Raw genomic sequence first — 25,236 nt, forward strand, 5'->3', positions numbered from 1 at the left:
AGAACAAATGTTTAGAAATCACGAGAATCATTTTTCATGCTTTGTTTGCACATTATGTACATGAATATTCTGTAGCCTAAGTGGTTCGCGAAAGACATGTTAGTTTCCATCTTTTTGCAGGGTATTAATGTGTTAATATTAATGTAAAACCTTATAACAAACGGTTATATTATAGTGAATGTAAACAAGTGGGACAAAAATTGGATATGCGTCTGTCAATGTCAAGTCAAATGTCCACAGTAGGCTACACATTGTTTCAAAGCAGCTTTACAGAACTGTTTCCATTTTCTTAAAATACATAATTGAAAATGTGAATTAAAGTTATTAGTGCTAATATAAATTAGCCATATATAAAATATTAGAAATGACTGAATAGATGTTTGCAATGTTTTAAAGACTAACAGATATTAATTGTAACATGAGATTAGAATTAATAGTAAACAAGTGGGACAACAAGAAAAAATGTAATACGTGTCAAAGGTTTGTGCATTAAGCCTAGCAGTGTAAATATAGCGTTGTTGTTATGATTAACTGAGTTTCTAACAGCACCTATAGGCTGCATATTATTTAACACTTGAGTTATGTTAAAGGTGCACTAACTATTTTTTTTTTACCTTTTAGCTGTCACACATTGTTCTCCCCCACACTTCTGAATCATTTGTTGTAACCAGAGCAGAACAAGTAGAACTTGTTAAAGAACGGGCAAGTGAAAATTTAGTGAAATCCCAGAAAAATCAACAGGAAGCCTATATAAAACACTTGCAAAAAAAAACTACAAGAACATCAATTTCAATGTTGGTAACAAGGTTTTACTCTTTAATGCACGAAAAAATTATGGAAGGGGGGGTAGACTCCAGCCAGACGTTTCTGGGCCCTACTCCATTTCCACTATCAGAGGGAAGACGGTTGTACTAAAAAATCAGGAAGGACTTATTTTGAAAACCACATACAATTTAAACCTTGTAAAACCATACAAGGAAGGACACAAAAAAGGGGACACAAAATAAATATTAGCTGAACAGCGGCAAGCAGTGCAAGGTTATGTAATTATGTTAGAAGAAATAAATCGCTGAACAGCTTAAAGTATATCCGCCTCAGGTTTGTGTCGGATTTCTTTTTGTGTTTTTTCTGTACAAATGGCCATCTGACACTTAATTATTCCGCATTTTACAAGACTACTTGCAAATAAACAAATACATGTTCATGAAACATTGATCTGCGTTTAAATTATGTGAGAACATATATGTAGTTGAACTGCTTGAACCCACCTCTGAGTTTTGTTGCTGTGAATTTTATGAAAATGACCATCTAACTTTTTGAGCCTGTTATAATACTACTTGCCAAATTAATTAATAAATGCACATGAAACATTAATTTGAGTTGAAAATATTTCATTAGCTTACTTGAAGAGAATGCAAAGATCCGAGAAGCAGTAAAGATGGCAGGCAGTACCCGGGTGACCGGTCTGATATGTCTTTCTCAGGCTGTTATCAGACCATTAGATTGCCATTGACCAATCAGAATTGAGGATTCCAGACAGCCATGTAATAATAGGTGTTATTATAGGTGTCTTAGTTTTAAAAGTAGGGAAACAAAGTATTTAAAAATCAGCAAAGATTTGGTTTACATTATATATAATAATGTTCTTGCTTAACTTTTTTTTGTTAGTTTGCAGAGGATTACCTAAAGGAACAGCTCTCAATGTCCAGGCGGATCCAAAATCTGTGGAAATGTCCAGAAATTGTATAGCATGCACAATAATTGAGCATATCGGTAAGTTTATTTGCCGTAAAATTCACAATCGCCAAAGTCATTTCTGAAGGCTGATATGATGGTCTGTAGAAGTCCTTTTTGTATTCTTCATCAGCATATACTTGCATTCTGCTGATGATTATCAAGGTTCCATAACCAAGCACAATGTATTGATAAAGTGGATCATAGTGATAAAGTATTTTTGGTAAATACCCCTCTCTTTATCCCACAAGGTAATGTTAATGCCCTCTGCACAGCCTGTAGCAAAATAAACCCATGCAATGATATCTCTGACCGCTTTACCATGGTAAATGACACATAGATTCACCATGTTCACAGTATAAACTTAATTTGTTGTATTGTTGATTAAATTCACTTGACTCTTTATAGGTGCAGTGCAATTTGTGTTCAAGGTGGGAACACTTAACTTGCATCCCTGATGTCACGACTGCAGAGGAGCTGCCAATAGAATATAATTGCACCCATTGCAAATTATAGCATTTAATTTTTTTCAGCTGAGCTGTTGTTTCACTACTTGATTATTGGGTTACTCTTTGTTACGTCCTTTGTTATGTTTTTATTGCTTAATCTATTAAACTAGAACAACAAAACATTAATAAACAGAATCAATATTTAACCATATTTGGTCACATAATTATAGACACAAAAAATATGATAATCACACACATCCACTACACCTCTCTCTCCACTGTCCCTCCCTGAGAGTCCTCCAAAAATACATTATTTGCCCCATTTCTCCACAAACAGGTCTAAATTCCCCAGTCTTCTGGATGCTCCTTCCTCAAAAGCTGCCACCCTGGCCATCTCCGAACACCACTCCTGAAATGGGGGTGCTCCAGCCGACTTCCAACCCCTAAAAATAGTCTGTCTGGCAATCATAATACTAGTTAGGAACCAGTTTTTATGTGCTTGTTCTCCAAATTAACGACCGCCATATCTCCTAAAATACAGAGTCTGGGGCAAAATACAATTTGAGAGCCCAATTCCCCACACATAAAACTCTGTATCATCAACCAAAAATTTTGGATCCCCAAAAGACATTGGTTATGTCTGCATCTTCTGATTGACATCACCAGAATGTGGTGTGTCTTTAAGACAAACCTATGCAATCTAGAGGGGGTCCAATAGACTCTATGTAAAATCTTGAATTGCATAAGGTGAACCCTTGCATCTCTAGATGTAGACTTGATGTTTTTTAGAATCCTAGCCCACACTACCTCCTCCAATACCAAGTTCAGATCTTTCTCCCATAATCTCTTGAGAGAAACCGAAGCTCTGTCCTCCAGACTCTGAATTAGCAGGGAGTAATCACTGATGCCTCAAAAGCAGTTATCACCTCTCCAAGAGTATCTTCTGCTTTAGGGGGGTGTAAACTACTCCCAAAAACAGTACAGAGCTGGTGGCCCAGCTGTAAATTCTTATAGAACTTAGATCTGGGAATCCCTAAAATTTTAACCAAATTTTGAAAGGATCTCAACACTCCACTCTCATATAGGTCACCGAGTGCAGTAACCCCCTCTGACCAGCAAAGTCTTATCGCAAAAAGGGGACTTGTTGATACATAATTTGGGGTAACCAACTCGTGCTACAGAATTAAATTTCCGTCGCAGTAATTGATCGGCATATTACAGCAACAACTTTCGGTAGCATCACAGACATGCTCGCCAGTTGCCGCTGGATTTCTCCCACTAAACCCGTCTCCCGTCTAAACCGAGTCCCTGGTCTACCGGCCCGTCCGAGACACCAGCTTGAGCACATAAGTGTTTATAAATAACTCCAGAGCCCAAGGACTTTGAATTCTTTGCCATGTTGACTTCAAAGAACAGATATGTAGCAGGGTGTATCGCATCTCACCGGTTTATGGGATAAAAGTAATTCAAAAACTAGCAAAGTGCATAAAGCTCACCGTTTACACGTCCAGCTACCACTGTATCTCAAGCTGACAGGATGTGCTACCCCTGTTTTTACATCATTTATTAAGGTGGTAGTTCATACTGATGGGGTATCTCAAGGTGACAGGATGCGCTTACCCCTGTTTTTACATCATTTATTAAGGTGGTAGTTCATACTGATGGGGTATCTCAAGCTGAAAGGATGTGCTACCCCTGTTTTTACATCATTTATTAAGGCGGTAGTTCATTCTGATGGGGTATCTCAAGCTGACAGGATGTGCTACCCCTGTTTTTACATCATTTATTAAGGCGGTAGTTCATTCTGATGGGGTATCTCAAGCTGACAGGATGTGCTTACCCCTGTTTTTACATAATTTATTATGGCGGTAGTTCATTCTGATGGGGTATCTCAAGCTGACAGGATGTGCTTACCCCTGTGCAGTTTTTAATATAAATAGTAGCTCATTCTGAGAAAGAAGCACATTTTGTTAGACAATATGACAACTTGAACTACCGGTAGCACATCCTGAGTGGGTAGGACAGATTGTCAGAACACTGGCCCAATTTTTGACCAGTCCAGCGGGAAAATCTCCCGATCTTCCCGATTGCCACTCCGGCCCTGGTCACAACTGTGATGTTGTCTGATTGAACCAGGACATTACAGTTTGCCATTTCTGACTGAAAAGCCTTTAAGGCTAGAAATACATCCGATTGCTCTAGGCACTGCGTGACAACTTTCCCCAGTGCAACACCATGCTAGTAAAGTGCAGGAGCTGTCCATGGTGCTACAGCAGCTATCCAGCGGTGGTATATAGTGATGCAGATGCGCCCTTGGCACCAAGCATGTCGTGGCACACGGCGCTTCAGCCAGCACTAAAGAGGTCACATGTATAAGGGATCCAATGGAATGATGGTGGATGCTTTCGCTTTAAATCCCAATTCTTTCTGAAACAACTTCAGTGGAAGTTTTCTCCCCAGTTTGAACTGAGACTGACACTGTAGAATAGCCTGAACGTGCTTGCTTGTGAGGTGCACGCATCCGCTTGTGGAGTCAAGGCGGACTCCCAAAAAGGATGTTTTTTTGGCTGGGGGAGAGCGTGCTCTTCAAGCTTTTTATTTTTTTGGAGCAGATCCAGAGGGAACTGCGGGCTCTGCTTTCCGCTTCAAAGGGTTGTGCTCATCAGGAGAGCTATTGGTGCACATGCTGATACACAGGTGCTGGTGAGGCAGCTGGTATGGGGCTTTTAGTTGGGCACTGGCTCGAAAAAGAGCAAAGCGAACCGGTTGTGATATACTCTATTTGGGCATTAAGTGTCTCATAGCTGGTGACTGCTGCTGAATAACGCTCAGCAACTTTATTCACAGAGCCGCTAAAGAGGCCGGCAGGAGACACTGGAGCATCCAACAGTGTTGCTTTATCCTTATCACTAATTTCTGTGAGGGTCATCCATATATGTCGATCCAGAACTGCCAGGTTGCCCATGAACTTGCCGATGGCCTGCGCGGTGACTTTCGTGGCACGCAGCACTAAGTCTGTAGCAGTGCGGAGCTCTTTGAATGTCACTGGATCGAAGCTGTGCTCATCCAGACTGCAGGAACCATTCATCAAGGTGAGACTGTTCAGGTTCCTCTGGGGGAGACCACTGAAGGTGAAGTTCTTTAACCGCCCTTATAAGGATGTGGATCATCTCCCTGTTAGTGGTGTGTGCACATTCCTCTCCCTCGTTGGAGGTAGGAGTGGCAGCATCATCCACTGACCACTCGCCTGATGTAGTGGGAGACATGACTTCATCATTATCATACCCAGCATCACAACCGCTGCACGACACGAAGCCACCTGCTCTTTCAGAAGGTCAGAGCTCGTCTCGCACAAAGCGTATCAGCTGGACTGATGCCAGGATGTGCCTCTCACACAAGGAACACTTACGGAACGTCATCTTAGACATAGATATATAAAATATAAATAAATATATATTTATATCACACAATATACGATACAAAATACACAATTGCTTTGTAAGGATACACAACCCTGCTGAAGCACTGCGGGGAATCTGAGGCCTGTCCACCAGCGACGCGTCAAATGGCGAGGCGGTGTGATGTTCTCCGGAGCACCGCAGGGGAGCGGAAAGTCTTCCCGCGAAGATTCTGCCTGCTGACTCGTGTATATTCACAGCGAAACTAGAGGGCTTCTAGATGAGATAATCGCTGTCTTGAAGGAAGAAATTCTGAGGAAATGGTGTTTGTGCACCTGTTTTTATAGCGGACAGTTTTGCGGCAAAACAGGCGGGGCTCAAACACCATAGCCAATATTAGAATATTGGCATTTATTGTAGAGTTTTCAACTAGGTTGTGTAAGAAGGCAGTCTCCATTTGTGTTACTACGTCAAGTGTACTGAGTAACAAGGGAACCCTATTTACCACATACTGTAGCATAAATGTGCTGCAAAGCAAATATAACACTTTAGCAACCACCAGAAAACTAGTTTTGCTTTGGCAAATACCATTCATCAATCTTCTTAAAATATAAAAATAAATATTGTTGGACATTTTCATGAGCGCTGGTACAGTAATTATTCATGCACATCATACCTTGTTTAAATGTAAAATGTAAACACCTGTGATTAACTTTTATATGAACAGGCCTCCTGGAAAGGCGGGAGACTGATTGCACATAGCATCATTATTCAACAGCTTTCATAGTGTTTAAACCTATACTTATCAAATTAATTAGTAAAAATGTAATCTCACATGAGCAGTTTTTTGTCTTGCCCAGTGGAGACAGACAATGGAACATGTAATACGTACAATCAGAGGGGAATCATTTATTGGATACATTGTTTACACATTATTTTTTATAAAATTAAGTGCATGGAATAATTAAAATATTCAATTTCTTAGAATTTGACACAAATTCATAATTTATCATGTTTAAGGTATGTAATTTATGTTGCAGAACAATACATCCAAGTATCTTCAATTAATGATTACCACAGACCTTATTTTACTCATAAATTGAAAATCCCCATTATAAAAACCCATAGAAAATTCCTAAGGTAACCTATAGCGAATTAGCCTTTCATGTTTGCCTACAAATTTACGTCACGGTTGAACATCTCTATTTGACAATGCTTCGGCTTCCAATAATAGTATTGTACACTTAGCACATGAGAAAATGGTGTGTATGTGTTTTAAGCATTTAGGTCCTATTTCATTCAGCCTGCCAAGCATATCCCTAAACATACAAATGTGAGTGTGTTATAGCGAACCTGACATTGGATTTAAAAACATGACAATTTGAAAACGCTTACCTTTCACTCTATGGGAGACAGCTATGTGACCTAGATTGATGGTGTGTGAGAGAGGCTGGGAAGGACAAATCGGCTCAAGTTAGACCGGGTTGGCATCAAGATTTATTATCTTTTACAATGTACAAAAATATAGAGTACTAAAAATTCACAGTGTCTAAAAGGCAGTGATTACAGTCTACATCGCATAGCTAACCACCAGGTCAGTTGCATAGAAGGGCACCAAGCCTTGCAGGGATGGAGCGCCTCATTGCATCGTCTAACTTCATGCCTGTTCAATAGCAGAGATACCCCTTTTAAAACACAACTCATCCAACATATTTTATCTAGACAGGCACATGGGAGCGAATGTGAGGATTTAAATTTGAATATGAGCTGCGAGTTTGTCTATCCTTGATTTCTTTTCATATGTACAGTGAGGTTCAAAACTGTTGCATGACACTTAAAAAAATATGGAAATGAACAAGAAAGTTTTTAACAAAAAACTAACAAATATACTTAAGTCAAAATGACATACAATGCAAACACATGTTTACTTGCTTCCATTGAAAGATTCTCAAATCATGCTGGACTAACATGGATCTTCAGGTTTTTCACAAACTTATGGAGTCTATGCCAGCTTGAATGCATGCTGTCACTAACACAAAAGGGGAGCATAATAAAAAATCTATTTAAACTTTAGAATGAATGGAATGGAAATTTTTTTACTAGTGGTTTTGGAGTGTTTTGGACCACACTGTAGAAATCAACAAAAATTTTAGAAAGCCTGGAGCCCAGTAGTGTATCTTTAAAATAGCAATGCATTTTAGTTATCAGGGATTGTTATGATTATTTAGAGATACAGGGGAAAAAAGTCTCTAATTTAAACAGGTACTTGGGAGGAAAAAAGAGTGAATAAACAGTGTTTGAATTTAATTTGTGAGCATGATATGGAAGAGCCTCAATTAATGTTAGATTATAACATGTGAACCAAGTGTCATGCGAACTGTAACAAATGTAATTATTAACAATCCGTATGAATTATGCACAGTTCAATAATAGGCCTACTGGAAAAAAAAATAAAAATATTTTCTTAACTAACAATTTTGTAGGGACTCAAGAATGTTAACAATCAGGGTTGTTCTACAAGCCGATTCTCTCCATTGCAGTCAAATGATGAAAACATCTCACCAGATTCACTGACAGGCTCCATCCCCACAGTCTCTATGGTTGATAATATTTACACAGCTGCTGCACATATTATTTTACATCTATAAGGCTTTAAAAAAACAGTGTTAGCTTTACAATATACATTATACTAACTTTTGGATATCATTACTTTTTTATGGTGGGGCATAATTTATGTACAACCTATGTGCTCATGCTTAGCTGAAAGCATGGCCGGCTTAGGGTTCAATAAAAAAGCATGATAAAATAGCTTAGTTTAGTTTTTCAACGCCCTTTAGAAACCAAGCATGTCATCCATCCATCCATCCTCTTCTATAGCCGCTTGTCCTATGCAGGGTCGCGGGTAGTGCTGGAGCCTATCCCAGCAGTCTCTGGTCGAAGGCAGGGAAACACCCTGGACAGGTGGCCAGTCCATCAGAGGGCAACACACACAGATATACACATTCACACTCTCACTCATACCTATGGGCAATTTAAGGTCTCCAATTAACTTAACCCAAACATACCATAAATACTATATCCCCATAAGAGTCGCCATTTCTGAATCGCTTTTATTGAAAAATATACACGGAAAATGAAGAATGACATCTGGAATGTGGGCCTGATGCCTATTGGAAACATTCTGAGTGTAACACAAAAGGACTGAAAGCCTCAGTCACCATTCACTTTCATTGTATGGAAAAAAGATACAATAAAATGGTGACTGAGGCTATCATTCTGCCTAACAGGTCATTTTGTGTTCAATGGAAGAAAGAAAGTCATACGGGTTTTAAACAACATAAAAGGGTGAGTATATAATGACAGAATAAAAATTTTGGGTGAACTATTCCTTTAAGCACATAGTGCTGCACACATTGACTTTCAGACCTCTCATATTGTTTGATATGATAAAGACAGGGATTTGCTCTTCAGGCAATTTTATGAATATATGATGCTTCAAATGGTGTATAGTTACAAATAGACCATGTGTAAACAGTAGAAAATAAAATATGAAGTGAGAGAAAACTTTTCATATATAGTATTCAGAGCCTCAACGTTTGAAATGTCTTAAATAAACTCTATTGTACAACTATCCTACAGCTTTTGTCAATTCAACTGCCAAATAATTCCTTCTTTAATATAATCATAGAAAACAAGTGCCAAGCTATCAGTATTTCCTAAATTTGTCTTCATAATAAAATAGTCCATCTTGGTTCAAACCCAGTCATATTTAATATGACGACCAAGACATACAATCACTTCGTAGAACATGTTCGCTTTATACCTTAGCATATTCCATGTTGGTACAATATTCCTCAGTTTCCATGCATTCGCCAGTAAAACATTTTGTTTTCTACTTTTCCGAGAACGAATGACCATTCTTTTTGCCTTATGCTTTTGTTGTGTGCTATACGTCAGCTGATATCTATATATCCATTATGATAAGGGTCCGATCTGAAAGGTCCCAAAACAAAGCACAATACAATAGCACCCCCACTGCACCTTTTTTAAGCTTTATTTTTTGTTGCAGCACTTGTTCCAAATGATCCACCTAGAAGATGGTTTTTGTCTCTTGTCTTGTCCTCAGAGAGTTGTAGATGTTTCTCAAAGGTTAGAAGTCAGTGGGAAATCCTTAGATTTGCATCCAAAGATATGACAATTCTGGCAGATCTAACCAAACCAAATAATGCCAGCATAGATTGCTCTCATTGTCTTATCTCCATCTATTCTGAAAAGAAGAGAAGGCTGCCACAATGTGCCAAAGTACAGTACATTCCTCTAATAGATATTGTTGGAGTGGTATGTGATGTCAGTAGCTCAACTGGTAGAGCATGGCATTAGCAATGCCAAGATCATGGGTTAGTTTCCCAGGAACACACAAACTGATAACATGTATACATCGAATGACCTATAAATCGCTTGGGATAGAAGTGTCTATAAAATACATAAATGTAATGTAAATAAATGAGATCAGACAAGAGCCAGAGCAATTTTGTCTTCCCACCTTTAGCTTCAGCAGAATCTCCTTTCAGTAACTGGAGCTCTGCAAAGATCAATCAAGACATCAATGCATCAAAGTCAGAGCATCTACACAATCTTGTTCATCCTTTTAAAAGTGCTGTTTAAAAACACTGGTCTTTTTCCCCATCAAACACCATAAGGCATGACGTAGGTGACATGATCCTCTGGGGAGAGAGTAAGGGGAAAAATCTGTTGGAATGTTGGAGAAAAGCACCTAACTTTTTCCTCATCACTCAGGTGCAGGGAGTGTGTGGGTGGGAAAATTGAAGGGTTTAGGAGGTGATGTCCAGAGCAGCCTTATCACCATGGCGATAAAGCTACGTATTGAATACATGTCTCAGCTGTTACTGTTGTGGTTATAGGTTCTGCATGGAGACGGGGAGGAGTCAGGGCGGTAGTCATATTTGCCAAGTGCTGTGGGGTAGTATGTGGTGGTGTACACATTTGTCTGCTGAAGCGGGGAAGGGAAGTAGTTAGTCCTCTCGTCTGGCAGCAAATTGTTCTTATTCAGAGTCTGTAGATAAGAAACAAGGAAGGAGTTACATGAGAGAGAGACAAAACCATAGAGTATTTTCAGGCAAGTTTGCAAATCCTAACCCAAGTTAGATACAGAAGCAGGAAAAAATCAAACAAACAGAAAAGTGGAATAGATGTCCGCAGACAGATTTTAAATCTCTAAACTGTCATGTGAAAAAAATAAATTACAAATATGTAACAACCAGTTAATTCCTCATCTGGTAAAACCTCAGCAGTATAGGGACAGGTAATGACCAGTGTTGGGTAAGTTACAACAAAAAAAAGTAATCCACTACAAATTACTACTCTAAAATTTTAATCATATTACTTTACTTAATACTTCACTGAAACGTCTCATTATTAATTACTTTACTTTTAAGTTACTTTCTAAAACACTTTCCCACAATAATTCTTTTGTTACTTTTTACATAATACATTTTAAACCTACTTGGCAACAAAGGCTGTTTGGTTGAAATGATGGTTCCTCTGATGAAAAAAAAAAAAAGAAAAAAAAAGAGAAGCTTTTTAAGCAATTTCAGAGGAAATACATTAATAGAGCTATATATTGAATATTGAAAAAAGCTGAAAAATATAAATATTTAATATTATACTACCCCTATTGGAAACCCACTGATAGAGGCCTGAGCGACAACCTTTTGCAGTGAATACTTCTTTCTTGAACAGATCTACTCACATTGCCTGAGTCTTGACTCTCGTAATAAGTTTAGAGTGAGGAGCGAGCACACAGAAGATCGATGGTAAATGTGGCAAAAGGCTCGCGTATGTGTCACCGCAAGGACATGAGGTGGAGGAAGAGCGAGCCTAGCCAAACTAATTGGATGAGCTCGACGATCAGTCACAAGCAGCTGTGGGAGACCACTGAGCGGCTGCTGCTTAAACAGCCTAATGGAGCCCATTAATAAAGACATAGTATGTGCCAGGAACCGCGAGCAGCCAGAAGATGCAGCTAAACAAGCAGCCAAGGGGAGAGAGAAACCAGCGGTAATCTTCAAACTATAAGTTATCCAATGCTGCTCATTTTGGACATAACAAACGAGGGTCTTTGCTGACAGCTTAGTTTCTCCACTGCTTACAATTTTTTTTTTTGCTAGTTCACTTGTCATTTACAATTCCAAGTGTGGTAAAACCAAGTGTATTCATATGCTAATAAGACTAGAACCCATCTGCTAGCTGATGAATTGTATTTGTGTACTCATACAAATATTCATCATATAATTGCCCACATAGAATCTGTGAACTTTTTTTTTTTATTTTCAGCACTGATTTCGGGGAAAATTAGCAAAAGAGATTTAAATATTGTAAAATGTGTGACTCGTCCCTCCTCCAAAAATCTAGGTTACAGTGAGGCATTTACAATGGAAGTGAATGGGGCCAATTTTTGGAGGGTTTAAATGCAGAAATGTAAAGCTTATAATTTTGTAAAAGCACTTACATTAATTATTTTAAAATGTGTAAATAAAATATTTGAGGTGTAAAATTGTTATTATGGTCGTTTTAGGTTTTACAGCATTATGTTGTTATGGCAAAAAAGTTGTAAAATCAGATGTAAGAGATGTAAGCGATGTTATCACACTAAAATTGTGTTTACATGCATATACTGTTTCTATCTCATAGCTATACTTTTGAAATAGTATTTTACTGTTAATGGATTGGCCCCTTTTACGTCCATTGTAAGTGCTTCACTGAAACCCAGATTTATGCTTTTTTTAAGTAACGGAGGGACGAGTTGAAATTAATTTTTCTTGTTATCAACATCATGCCACAAATGCTGTCGATTTAGCTTCACTTGTATTTAACCCAGAATATTCCTTTAAAGAGAGCAGTTAAAGTACAACCCTGAGTAAATGATTCAGTTCACTCACTTACTCACTTTTTTATTTCACTAAATAAAACATTGAGATAAAAGCTTACTGCGAGCTGCCATGGGACTGACGTGAATTCGACCAAAAGGGTGACAGCACTGACCTTGAACTCCATGGGTGTGTATTTTTCATTCTTTGGTGTGGTGTTTCCTTTGTAGTTGAGGTGGTTAGGAGTGGTGGGGTGGATGACAGCAGACTCCTGCGAGGGCTTGTGGAACCGCTGGCAGTACACATACACCAGAAAGGACAGCAGACCCGCACCCAGGAAACATGACACGCCAGTAGCTATCAGGTGCAGGAGAGTGAACCCTGGAACAACAAGAGAAGCCAGATTTATAGTAACTATATCTCTGCAAATTATTGTAATATATTGGCACTCCCAGCCAGACCTTTTATAAATCAGCTTTTTTGAATAATGAGAAATATAGTCATCCTTGTCAGTGGAATCGGAGTGATTTGGCACCATTGCGTCCCTCATCATTAGCTCTACATGTCCGTAGCAGTCATCCAGCAGTAGACAGGTGCTAGAGAGTGTCTGGCTGAATAATGCAGTACTGAGGGACAGTGTTATGATTGGCTGGACAGTGTGATGGACCAGGCGTTCTGCTGACCTGACCCGTAATGAGTGTGAATTGTGACGTGAGCACAGTGAATGCCATACTCCCGCCCTGCACTGCTCTAACTGGACACCAATCTTTCAGGGCAGCACACTGATAAATTCATGTCCTTAATCAGTATTTTTCTCTTGTTTTCCAGAAAAATATCTAAACACCCTGAAACCAAGATCAAGTCAAGTCAAGTCAAGTGGTTTTTATTGTCGTTTCAACCATATACAGTTAGTACAGTACACAGCAAAACGAGACAACGTTCCTCCAGGACCATGGTGCTACATAAAAACAACAAAGGACCAACATAGGACCACATGAGACTACACAACGAAATAAAATACCTATATAAACTACCTATATAAAGTGCACGTGCAAACATGTGCAAAAAGTACGGGACAGTACAACAAATTACTGACAATGAACAGGACAATAGACAGTGCAGCGCCGACCAGTACTCAGTAGTGCAAAAAGATGACAGTTTCTAAAAATGTAAACATAACATACTATGAGATAGTGTTCTATGCACATAGCAGTTATTGAGGTAGCAGACAGTTATAAAGTGACAGTAATTAAAGTGCAACTCAGGACACGTGTGTGTCAAACCAGTCTCTGAGTATTGAGGAGTCTGATGGCTTGGGGAAGAAGCTGTTACACAGTCTGGCCGTGAGGGCCCGAATGCTTCGGTACCTCTTGCCAGACGGGAGGAGGGTAAAGAGTTTGTGTGAGGGGTGTGTGGGGTCGTCCACAATGCTGGTTGCTTTGTGGATACAGTGTTTTTTGTAAATGTCTTTGATGGAGGGAAGAGAGACCCCAATGATCTTCTCAGCTGTCCTCACTATCCTCTGCAGGGCTTTGCGGTCCGAAACGGTGCAAGTCCCAAACCAGGCAGTGATGCAGCTGCTCAGGATGCTCTCAATAGTCCCTCTATAGAATGTAGTGAGGATGGGGGTTGGGAGATGTGCTTTCCTCAGCCTTCGAAGAAAGTAGAGACGCTGCTGGGCTTTCTTGGTGATAGAGCTGGTGTTGAGGGACCAGGTGAGGTTCTCCGCCAGGTGAACACCAAGAAATTTGGTGCTCTTGACAATCTCCACAGAGGAGCCGTCGATGTTCAGCGGAGTGTGTTCACCTTGTGCTCTCCTAAAGTCAACAACCATCTCTTTTGTTTTGTCGACATTCAGGGACAGGTTGTTGGCTCTACACCAGTTCGTCAGCCGCTGCACCTCCTCTCTGTATGCTGACTCGTTGTTCTTGCTGATGAGACCCACCACGGTCGTGTCATCGGCGAACTTGATGATGTGATTCGAGCTGTGCATTGCTGCACAGTCGTGAGTCAGCAGAGTGAACAGCAGTGGACTGAGCACACAGCCCTGGGGGCCCCAGTGCTCAGTGTGGTGGTGGTGGAGATGCTGTTCCCGATCCGGACTGACTGAGGTCTCCCAGTCAGGAAGTCCAGGATCCAGTTGCAGAGGGAGGTGTCCAGGCCCAGCAGGTTCAGCTTTCCAATCAGGTGCTGGGGAATGATTGTGTTGAATGCTGAGCTGAAATCTATGAACAGCATTCGAACGTATGAGTCCTTATTGTCTAGGTGGGTGAGGGCCAGATGGAGGGTTGTGGTGATGGCATCGTCCGTTGAACGGTTTGAACGATACGCAAACTGCAGTGGGTCTAGTGAGGGGGCAGCTGGGTCTTAATCTGCCTCATGACGAGCCTCTCGAAGCACTTCATGATGATGGGTGTAAGTGCGACGGGACGGTAGTCGTTGAGGCAGGACACTGAAGACTTCTTTGGCATGGGGATGATGGTGGTGGCCTTGAAGCACGTTGGAACAACGGCGCTGCTCAGAGAGATGTTGAAGATGTCGGTAAGAACATCTGCTAGCTGGTCTGCACATCCTCTGAGCACTCTGCCAGGAATGTTGTCTGGTCCAGCAGCCTTCCGTGGGTTGACTCTACGTAGAGTTTTCCTCACATCTGCCGTGGTAAGACAGAGCACCTGGTCGTTGGGAGGAGGGGTGGACTTCCTCGCCATCACGTCGTTCTGCACTTCAAACCGAGCGTAGAAGTCGTTCAGCGCATCTATTCAGCGCATCTAAAGATATATTTACTTGAGAAGCAAATCACATAAGATATTAAAGCTGGTTTGTGTAATATTTTTTGATGTTACAATACCTTCTCCTGTTCCAGGTTAATTTGCTGAGTCAACTATAAGCCATAAGTAGGTTGATTTCACTGAGCTGGAAGCATTGTGGCTCTGTGGTGCCATTAATATGAGCATTCTGACTGCCCTACACAGCAAAACTGACTCAACCAATGGTGTGGGTGTTGGGTGGGAGTTTCTGTTTCTTTAACCAATGGAAGATTAAATTTTTTTGCAATTCCATCTATTGGAACAGAAATTACATCATTCAGACTTGTTTAGATAGAATACTTGTAACTAGACAGGTAAAGTTTGTCAAGAAAACTTTGATATTGACTTGACAAAGCCTTAAAGACATTAAAGTTAAGGCACTGTCATATTTACATTTTCACAAAATTCCACGGGCAAAATACAATCATCTCAATGGGAATCTGCGCGATCGTGAATTTCGCGCTATGGATTTCCAGTGGTGAAGAATTTTGCCTCCCCTATTTAGCGAGGAGTTCTACTTTGGTGAACTTAGGACATTTTGGCAGTGACCTCTGTGTGGATGGTACACAGCTTCATTGAATATTGGACAAGGATATTATTTTAGTGGTGAGTTTCATTTAAACTTCACTCTCCCAGTGTATAAAGTGCAGCATTAAAAAGAGTCTGCTTGGCAAGAGTCTGCTTCGTTTTTTCCTGGTTTCACACACGCCTAACATCCGCCTACGCCTTCTTTGTATGCTGAATTTCTCTGTGCAATTGTAAATGGGACTTGAGCCTGTAGACAAACAACCAGCTAGCTAGCTAAATAGAGAGAAAGTTTTCCCACAAAATTAAACATATACACATCACATTTAATAATTTAATAAACTATGAAAAACTGCCCTTCCTATTAGGAGAACATAAAGACTGCTCTGTGATAGCAGCACAATATGTGTCTGTTTGCCACAATATTTTTTATTATGGCTCTTTCTTATTCTTATTAGTTGTTGTTTTTACTTCCTCCTTTATATTTTATTTGTATTATTTAACATTACTATTTTACCGTGAGTCGCGTGGCACGAGTTCGGATGTATGAAAAGTTGAAGAGTTCGGCTAAACAACATCCGAATTGTTGGCATTCCTGAGGACAAAGAAGGCTGAGATATGGTGAAATTCCTAGATGAGCTCTTTCCCAGACTGCTGGAAATCAAGTATTTCTTGTCATGCTCTGGGTTAATGTGCATGTTTTTCATTTTTCTGTTTGTTTTTTTCGGGGGAAGTTTGGGATTTGATTGTTGCACTACTGTTGGAATGTGTTTTTTTTTTTTTTTTATTTTTGACACACAATCTATTTTTTCTAATATTTAAAATTTTATATGTGTGAATTTTCTCTCTCCACATGGAATGTGAATGGTTGGGCTACCCCGTAAAAGAAGGAAGGTTATTTATTTTCTTAAACATAAGAAATATGAAATAATGATTCTTTAAGAAATGCATCTTTCCCTACAGGAAGCTAAAACATTTGGGAAGATATGGGGTGAACATGTTTACTTTAGTGCTGACTCAAGTAAGAGCAGGGGACTCATTACATTGATAGGTAAACATCTACAATTAAAATGTCTCAAACAGACTAAAGAGAAATTAGGAAGAGTCGTTATTGTTTTACCAGACATTCAGGGGCAAAGGTTGATTTTGGCTAATATTTACACACCTAACGCTGATGATCTGCGCTTTTTTATAGATCTTGAAGGGATGTTGCAGGCCACTGGCATCCCTCATGATATCAAATTGGTAGGAGACTTTAATCTATTGATGGACTCAATCCTTGATCATAGTGAAGCAAAAGTGTGTAAGCCCCCTAGAGCAACATTGATGCTTCACTGGATGTGTAAAAATATTTGAATTATAAAACCAATTTCAAATTATAGACCGATTAAAATCTCCCGTTTATGTCGAAAATACTAGGAAAGGTAGTGTCCTCCCAAATATGTTATTTTCTACAGAGAAATGGTATATATCAAAAATTTCAGTCAGGATTTAGGCCTCATCACAGGACAGAGACTGCACTTATCATGCATTTCACTTCTAGTGCTTTTAGATCTTTCGACACGATAGGTCACAACATTTTATTGAATAGGCTAGAAAATTGTGATGGCATTTGTGGAGTTGCATTAGCATGGTTCATGTCCTATTTAACAGACCACTACCACTTTGTCTATGTAAATGAGGAATTGTCAAACCAAACAAAAGTATGGAGTGCCACAGGGATCAGTTTTATGGCCTCTGCTTTTCTCCTTGTAAAGTATGCTTCCCCTGAGAGATATTATCAAGAATCGTGGAATAAGTTTCCACTGTTATGCCGATGATCCCCAAATTTATATTACTTCAAAACCTGATGAGATTTCACAATTCTCCAAAAGCAGAGTGAATCAATGAAGTAAAATATTGGATGGCCAGAAATGTCCTTCTGCTCAATTCTGACAAAACAGAGGTACTAATTATTGGACCAAAAACTTTTAAAAATAAGCCGCTAAAATATAATTTGACTCTCGATGGATGTACTGTTACATAATCTTCAAAAGTGAAGAATTTAGCTGTTATATTTGACACCAATCTGTCTTTGAAAATCAAATTACCAATGTTTGTAGAATGGCATTCTTCATTCTTCTTCAGGTGCAGTTTATACGGGGCCGTAGCTCTTCTGATAACATTAGAAGTTTCATCAATATCATGTGATCAGTGGTGGGTCTCTGCCATCCCACTTGATGGCGAAAAAAGCATTTGATATGGTAGAATGGGATTATTGTTTTAAGATTTTGGAAATATATAGGTTTGGGAATACTTTATTGGACGGATTAATTTACTTTATAGACACCCGGTAGTGGTACAAAAACATGAATTCATTTCAAAGGGTTAGCCCTAACCCTAACCCAAATTTTACTATGATAGGGGCACCTGGCAGGGATGTACGGCGCATAAGTTCTTGCCCCTATTTCGCCATTGCAAAGCCTTTCTATTAAACCAATTGGAGAACTTAAGTTACACCCGTTACACCCGTTACACCCTGTTACACCCCATTATCAGACAGACTGTTTAAGGGAATTCAGCTGGATCGCCCTCATTTCGGGAGTGGTGCGCGGAGATGGAGAGCGTGGCTGCCTTCGAGGAGGTGTCATATAGAAGGCTATGGATCTGGGATTCATTTGATGGGAAATGGGGCAGTTATTTGGAATTTTCGGGGGACTCGGGCAGGGGCTGTGGAGAGAGAGGCGTAGTTTTAGATGTGTATGATTATTATATTATTCTTTTTTTACTTTGTGTGTGTGTGTGAGTGTGTGTGTGCATGCTTATGTGTGACCACAGGGATGTTCGTTGGGGGTTGCTGTGGTGTTGGTGATTGCGGAGGGGGAGGGGTAGTAGAGGGAGTTGATGTTGATTCCATGTATATTTGTTTTGTTTTTCTTTGTCAATTACTATATAATGTACATTGTTTTGCACTGTTTTCGTTTTGCAGTCTTAAATAATATATTCATCTCAGCTGTAAATGCTTCGGCAATCTGAATGTACAAATATTTGTCATGCCAATAAAGCACCTAAAAACTGAAACTGAAAAAACTGAGAAAGAGAGAGAAAGTGAGAGTGAACAACAGTGGATTAAATACATTTTGTGCATTTGATCACATTTGAGTTTTTTACAGTGGGTGTTTGAATTAACGAGCATTCCGTTGGCCCATTTGAACAATGTAAATCTATGTGATTTTTCTGATTTGTGACCATCAATATTAGTCCAATGAGTAAGACAATACATAGCACACTATTCCAGAACAGTCTGAAGGTCTGTGTAACTTGAAAACTTTAGGACAAGTTAGTATGTGAAATTTTAATCTTGGTATAGGGATTTTGAAATAACCCCAAACAATGTTTGTAGAATAACAGCATGTTGGCTTTCTCAAGCCAACATATTAAGCTTATTTTCTTACCCTATTGGCACAATGTTGTTTTTTTAAGCATAAATCTATCTTTTTATGGTGAGGTTTATGCCTAAAAATAAAATATGCAAAAAATTTGTGAATATAGTAAAGAAAAGTAAACTTAATTCAAGATACATTCTGAAATAAGTCATTATCTTACACAGTTTTACTTTTCAATTACATTTATATTTTCACTGGAAAGCAAGACAAAAACTTTTTTTTCTAACCACTGCTTGAGCATGAGCACGATAGTTCAGGACCACCAAACTAGCACTGATGTACCATTACTGAGGGCACCCATTGCCCAGTGTGGCATGGATTGGCAACCTAAAGAGCACCGCTGTACCACCTCATGTATATTTCATCTAAAGCTGTGCGCACTGGAATGAGAGCAACACTGCATGGAGGAGCAGCAAGCACTGCATGACACAACCCAAGGGAAATCATGTCAACTCAGAAGTGTGAACGATGGAGTTCACCCACTTTCACCTCATACCTCACCTCTACTCTAACCCATCACCCCATCCTGCCTCTTTTTGCATTTGAGAGGGTAAGGGGGCATCTAGAGTGATTCCAGTACTTCCTGAGTTGTGGATGAAAATAAGTTTACATGAAACATAAAAACAAGCAGCACATCGCAACATGTCTTCATGCAATCACTTTAGTGCGCATGCTCAAGCACACACTAGCATGCATCCACAGATCTGCCATGAACACATTAGAAACACATTGGGTTTCATCACAAAAGAATGCAGCTGTCAAGGCACTTACCCCCACACTGCTGGTCCTTGTCATAACTAGATGCTGGGAGAATTGCTGTGGACAGAGGAGAAGATACATAGTTAGGGGCTGTTCACAGAGGATGTGCTCTTGGATTTAAAAATAGCTAGATGAAGTGCAGAGGAATGGAATGCAGGGATCTTGAGACATTTTTAAAAGTTAAACTTCTTAAACTTGCCATGCACGTTTTAATGACGTTAATAAGTAAGGACGTTATTGAAACTCACTATTATTAGACTATTATTATTGTCTTTTTGGATGAAAAATAATGCTCAGACCGAAGGAAGACTATAGATCTGCTTTGTTCTTTTAATGCTTAAAGACAATAAAATCTCTTGGTAGATTTCAGTCATGAACGACTCAAAATGATTCACTGACTCACTCATAGCACATAAGATGCTCATTTGTCGCCACCTAGTGACATTTCCAGAAGGAGTCACTGAACTAATCAGTTAATAAAATTGAACAAATTTGTGAAAAAGAAGCAAGCCTCACCAAAATACTCTTTATTTTGCAGCTAATTCTGCACAATTGTAAACTTGAATAAACTTGAATCACTAAAATAGCTGGAATTGGTTCTTTTAGCTTTTTCTTTAAAAAAATCTCCTCAGAAAATTTGTTCGTAGACCATTGATTGTCCATCCTGAGTTTGCATCCTTGTAATTTGTTGTGGCATTGCAAGAACAAATCTAATAAAAAGCAAATGTGTTGTTTTTTCATTGCCCATTTAGCGCTCTTGCCACCTGTGACCTCACACAGCGTAGCATACCTATGTGACTTGTTTTTTTTTTGCATATCCGAATTTAAAACATTACAAGTAAACATGCTACTAAGACGGACAGAAAACATTGAACATTGAAAAGGAAAAATATTGACGATGTGTGCCGTAAAATGTTTTAGTCATAAAAAGTGTACCATGGTAGAAAAAAGGTTGGGTAACACTGATTTAGAGCAGTGGACATCAAGTGGTGACCCAAAAGAGTACCAAATCTGTTTAGCATAAAAAAAATAAAAAATAACACAATTTTGTTGAATTAGAGCCAAAACGTCAATCATCCACCACCTTATCGCACACTCTGCTCTCTCCTTGAAAAAAAACAAACTTCCTGGAATTAGGGCAATTCAAAGAGCTATAGATCAGAGAAGTGAGGAGACAGTCTACTGTTTTATACCTGAGGGATCTGCAGGGCAACAGTGATAAAGCAAAGTGGTATTTTCCATTAAGTACTCAAATAACCCAAGTATTCAGGAATTAATGTCTTGACAAATCTGCACTCACAAATTGTTCATAAAACAACTGAGCGCTAACTGCATGGCTAAACTTGCTTTTAATGCTTGTTTAGAGTCACAGTTATTATAATTTTGAATACATTTTTATTTTAAATTTGTCCATTCAGTTTAGTTTAGCATGACTGTAGCTTTAGTTTCGTTTTTGTGTTTAGTTTTTTAGTACATTTATTTTTTATATATGTTTTTGTTTTATTTATAATAATTATTATTATTTTAGTAGTGCTTTCTTGTTTCAATTTAGTTTTACAGTGTGTGTGTATATATATATATATATATATATATATATATATATATAAAAAACTCAGCATGTATTCATTTTTATTTTATTATTTAATGGCAAAGTTAACACACAAATCTTAAAGATTTTTAAGATATTTTCAAAATGTTATTAACTTGATATGTGTAATGTTTAACAAAATTAAATAAATAAAACTTACAATATTTAGTTATTTTATTAAAGATTACTCAATTCAATGTTGGAATATTGTTATGAAATTTTTATGCATTTGGCAGACGCTTTTATCCAAAGCAACTTACAGTGCACTTATTACAGGGACAATCCCCCTGGAGCAACCTGGAGTTAAGGGCCTTGCTCAAGGACCCAACAGTGGCATCTTGGTGGTGCTGGGGCTTGAACCCCTGACCTTCTGGTCAGTAACCCTGAGCCTCAACCACTGAGCCACCACTGCCACCAAATTTAAATACATAAATCTTAAAATAATATTTTTGAGTGCATGTTATCATGTTATCATATATTTCTAAAGGCCGTCTAGTTGAATTCTCAGGGTTTAATAAAGGTGGGTTGTAAAGGTTTCAAATTTTATAGCGTCTTAAAAACTTAAATTAATGAATGATCATTTTTATTCATGTTTAGTTAGTTTTAGAGTCATGAAAATGCATTTTAGTGTAGTTTCAATTTTTCCCAATTAAGTTAGTTTTCATTTAGTTTTTATTACTTATAACACTGTTTAGAGTAAAATTCCATCTTGGTTAATGATGTGCATTTTAATGGGAATGCCATTTCTCACAGCTGCAATAGAGTCTAAGTCTCAGACTGTGTGAAGTTTCTCCTTGATCTCCACACAGTCTGAGACACCTTCGGATTTAGAACCCGTTTCCCAAAAATGGAGAGAAATTCAATGTGAGGCTGCCTTGTGGCATAACATTAATATTAATTAGAGTGCCTGATTCACTTGGTATTCCACTCTGATAACTCATATTCTTGCAGGCTGGGAGCATTCAGTTCTTCACTTTAAACACTTCCACTCCACCAGTCGGAGTAATGAATAACCACCAGTAAATATATTACATCCAATCGATTAAAATAACAGCAGGTTTGACAGGATATAAAAGTGCATGTGTATTTAATAATAGAAACATTGCAACTGGGAAAACTTTTACTTCATGATGAAATAGTCGGACAGTGTGTGAATATATATGTTAGTGCAGTGTTTCTCAACCTTTTTTCTGCCACGGCACACTTTTTACGACTAAAAAATTATATGGTACATCGCTATCCCACACAGGCTACCCATCGTCAATATTTTTCCTTTTCAAGAACTTGTCCATGTTTCCTGTCCATCTTAGTAGCATGTTTACTTGTAATGTTTGAAATTCAAGAGAAAAAAAATGCACAAAAAAAAGTCACATAGGTAGGCTATGCTGTGTGAGGTCACAGGTGGCAAGAGCGCTAAATGGGCAATGAAAAAACAACAAATTTGCTTGTTTTCTAAGTTGAAGATTTGTTCTTGCAATGTCGCCACAACAAATTACAGGGATGCAAACTCATGAGGGGCGAAAAAGTTAAGACAATCAATGGTCTGTGAAATTTTTTTCTAATAGCACCATTTCCAGCTATTTTAGTGATTCAAGTTAATTCAAGTTTACAATGGTGCAGAATTAGCTGCAGAATAAAGAGTATTTTGGTGAGGCTTGCTTCTGTTTAACAGTTTTGTTCAATTTTATTAACTGATTAGTTCAGTGACTCCTTCTGGAAATGTCACTAGGTGTCGACAAATGAACGTCTTGTGTGCTATGAGTGAGTCAGTGAATCATTTTGAGTCGTTCATGACTGAAATCTACCAAGAGACTTTATAGTGTTTAAGCATTAAAAGAACAAAGCAGATCTATAGTCTTCCTTCTGAGCATTATTTTTCATCCAAAAAGACAACAATAATAGTCTAATAATAGTGAGTTTCAATAACGTCCTTACTTTCTCCTTTATTAAAACTTGCATGGCTACAAATCTACTGACTTCAGTATAAGAATTTTAAACACAAAGCAGATCTACAGAATCATTTTCCTACAGTTGCCTATTTAAACTTCTGAGCTTGGCTTTTATCAGAAAAGACCACAATAATACATAAATAATAATAATTTAGAGTTTCAATAATGTTCTTTGTCATTGTAAAGAGCATTTCACATGAGTTGAGTCGAGGCATCAACCGTTCAATGTCAGCATCAAGTGCCGCATTGCACTCCACATGACAAGATTTGCAGAATGCGTCACAGAGGTGGATTTTACGAGTTTGCCATGTAAAAATGCGGGAGGTGTGCACAATAAACATTGAAAACATGTATTTGGAAGAGAGAAAATTCATAAACGATAAGAGCATTTTTAATTAAAAGACATTCAATGTCTCTTCACAAATTTGGACAGTTTTTAAATATTTCATGTTGCTTATTACTCTCAAAGACATTATTGGTGAAGCAAAAATGTGTGTGAAAAACACTTTGGTGTAAAGTCACTTCATAGACTTCAATGTATTCTGCAGCGCTGACGCGAGTCGTGTGAAAGACCTTTAATGCGTATAAATATAACTCGCTTTTACACTAATAATTCCTCTTCACAATCACAAAAGTGACCGATTATTGTTTCAAAACTGTGAATTTTTTCAAAAGGTGAGGAGTTTGGATCCCGGAAATTATAATTTTTTTCATGCATTTATTTAATTTTGTGGAATTTGATAATTTTCCACAGCACACCTGACAATCTTTCACAGCACAGTACTGTGCCGCGGCACAGTGGTTGGGAAACACCGTGTTAGAGTGTGTGAAAGGGAGTTCACACATACAGCAATCTAATGCGACAAAGCAACCTGAATTTTCAATAGTGATTTCTGGCTACATGAGTGACACAGAACATTGGTGATGTGATGTAGGCCTCTCTAGTGAAAAGTTTAACTTTATGCAAAAGAGCAGTGATGCAGTGACAACCAATAAGAGAGAAGAACCAGGAGCTCATGTGACCCGTCACCTGTGAGACACTCTAGTTAAGTGTAGGCAGGACGTTGAAGTTGAGTTACTGAGCTATTTTCAGTTCTATATGTTTTGTATCTTCCCACATACAGTGATATAATAAAAGAAATGATGGACATGGCATTCTGTGAGTTTGATTTCTGCATGCATAATTATTCATCTTGTTCATGATATGATGTATTATGCATTACTGCAATTTATATTCAAAACCTTTTCCCAGCAGAATGTTAATTTTCACAGCAAGGAACATTATTTACTGTAAAAATAGAACAACATCTTATTTTTACTGGCTTTACATCTCAGAAGTTATGGCCAGTTATGCAGCCCACCAAAATTGTTAGGGCATCTAGTGGCAGGAAAGCCTACTAACAAATAGGACAGTCTCTGTATGTGTGAACAAGCTATGAGAGTGTTTGTATACATTAGCTCTCTCTCACCTGGGATCTCATTGCAGTCTCTGTGTTGGGTGCTGTTTCCCACACATCGCATGGTCTGAGCCCCACACACTCGACTGCGCAGCTGCAAGCCCGAGTCATCACAATCAGACCACACCGACCAGGTCATCCACCCACCTGCACATAGACATGGTCTTAAACACAATCTAATCAGAGCAATGCTGACTCAATGGCCCACCCATGCACATAAAACAAACACCACCCTTAAACACAAGGGAAGGCAAAAAT

The 25,236-nt window shown here is 38.7% G+C and overlaps 1 protein-coding gene across 4 annotated transcripts in view; it reads right to left on the reverse strand.

Annotated features, from left to right (window-relative positions):
• Window positions 1–6,565: 6,565 nt before the first annotated feature.
• LOC127655137 (semaphorin-5B-like) overlaps window positions 6,566–25,236 on the reverse strand; it is a 231,780-nt gene continuing 213,109 nt past the window's right edge. For 2 of the 4 annotated variants that reach the window (XM_052142777.1, XM_052142776.1), the window contains 4 exons: window positions 24,991–25,125; window positions 19,997–20,041; window positions 12,644–12,849; window positions 6,566–10,655 (listed from right to left, as the gene is read on the reverse strand). In XM_052142777.1, coding sequence (XP_051998737.1) covers window positions 10,479–10,655; window positions 12,644–12,849; window positions 19,997–20,041; window positions 24,991–25,125 — 563 coding nt within the window. In that variant the 3' untranslated portion in view covers window positions 6,566–10,478. Of the gene's footprint in view, window positions 10,656–11,105; window positions 11,144–12,643; window positions 12,850–19,996; window positions 20,042–24,990; window positions 25,126–25,236 lie in introns of all 4 variants that reach the window. The other 2 variants (XM_052142778.1, XM_052142779.1) reach the window with 2 other exon arrangements.

Source organism: Xyrauchen texanus, chromosome 14 (assembly GCF_025860055.1).
Source record: "Xyrauchen texanus isolate HMW12.3.18 chromosome 14, RBS_HiC_50CHRs, whole genome shotgun sequence".
NCBI lineage: Eukaryota > Metazoa > Chordata > Actinopteri > Cypriniformes > Catostomidae > Xyrauchen > Xyrauchen texanus.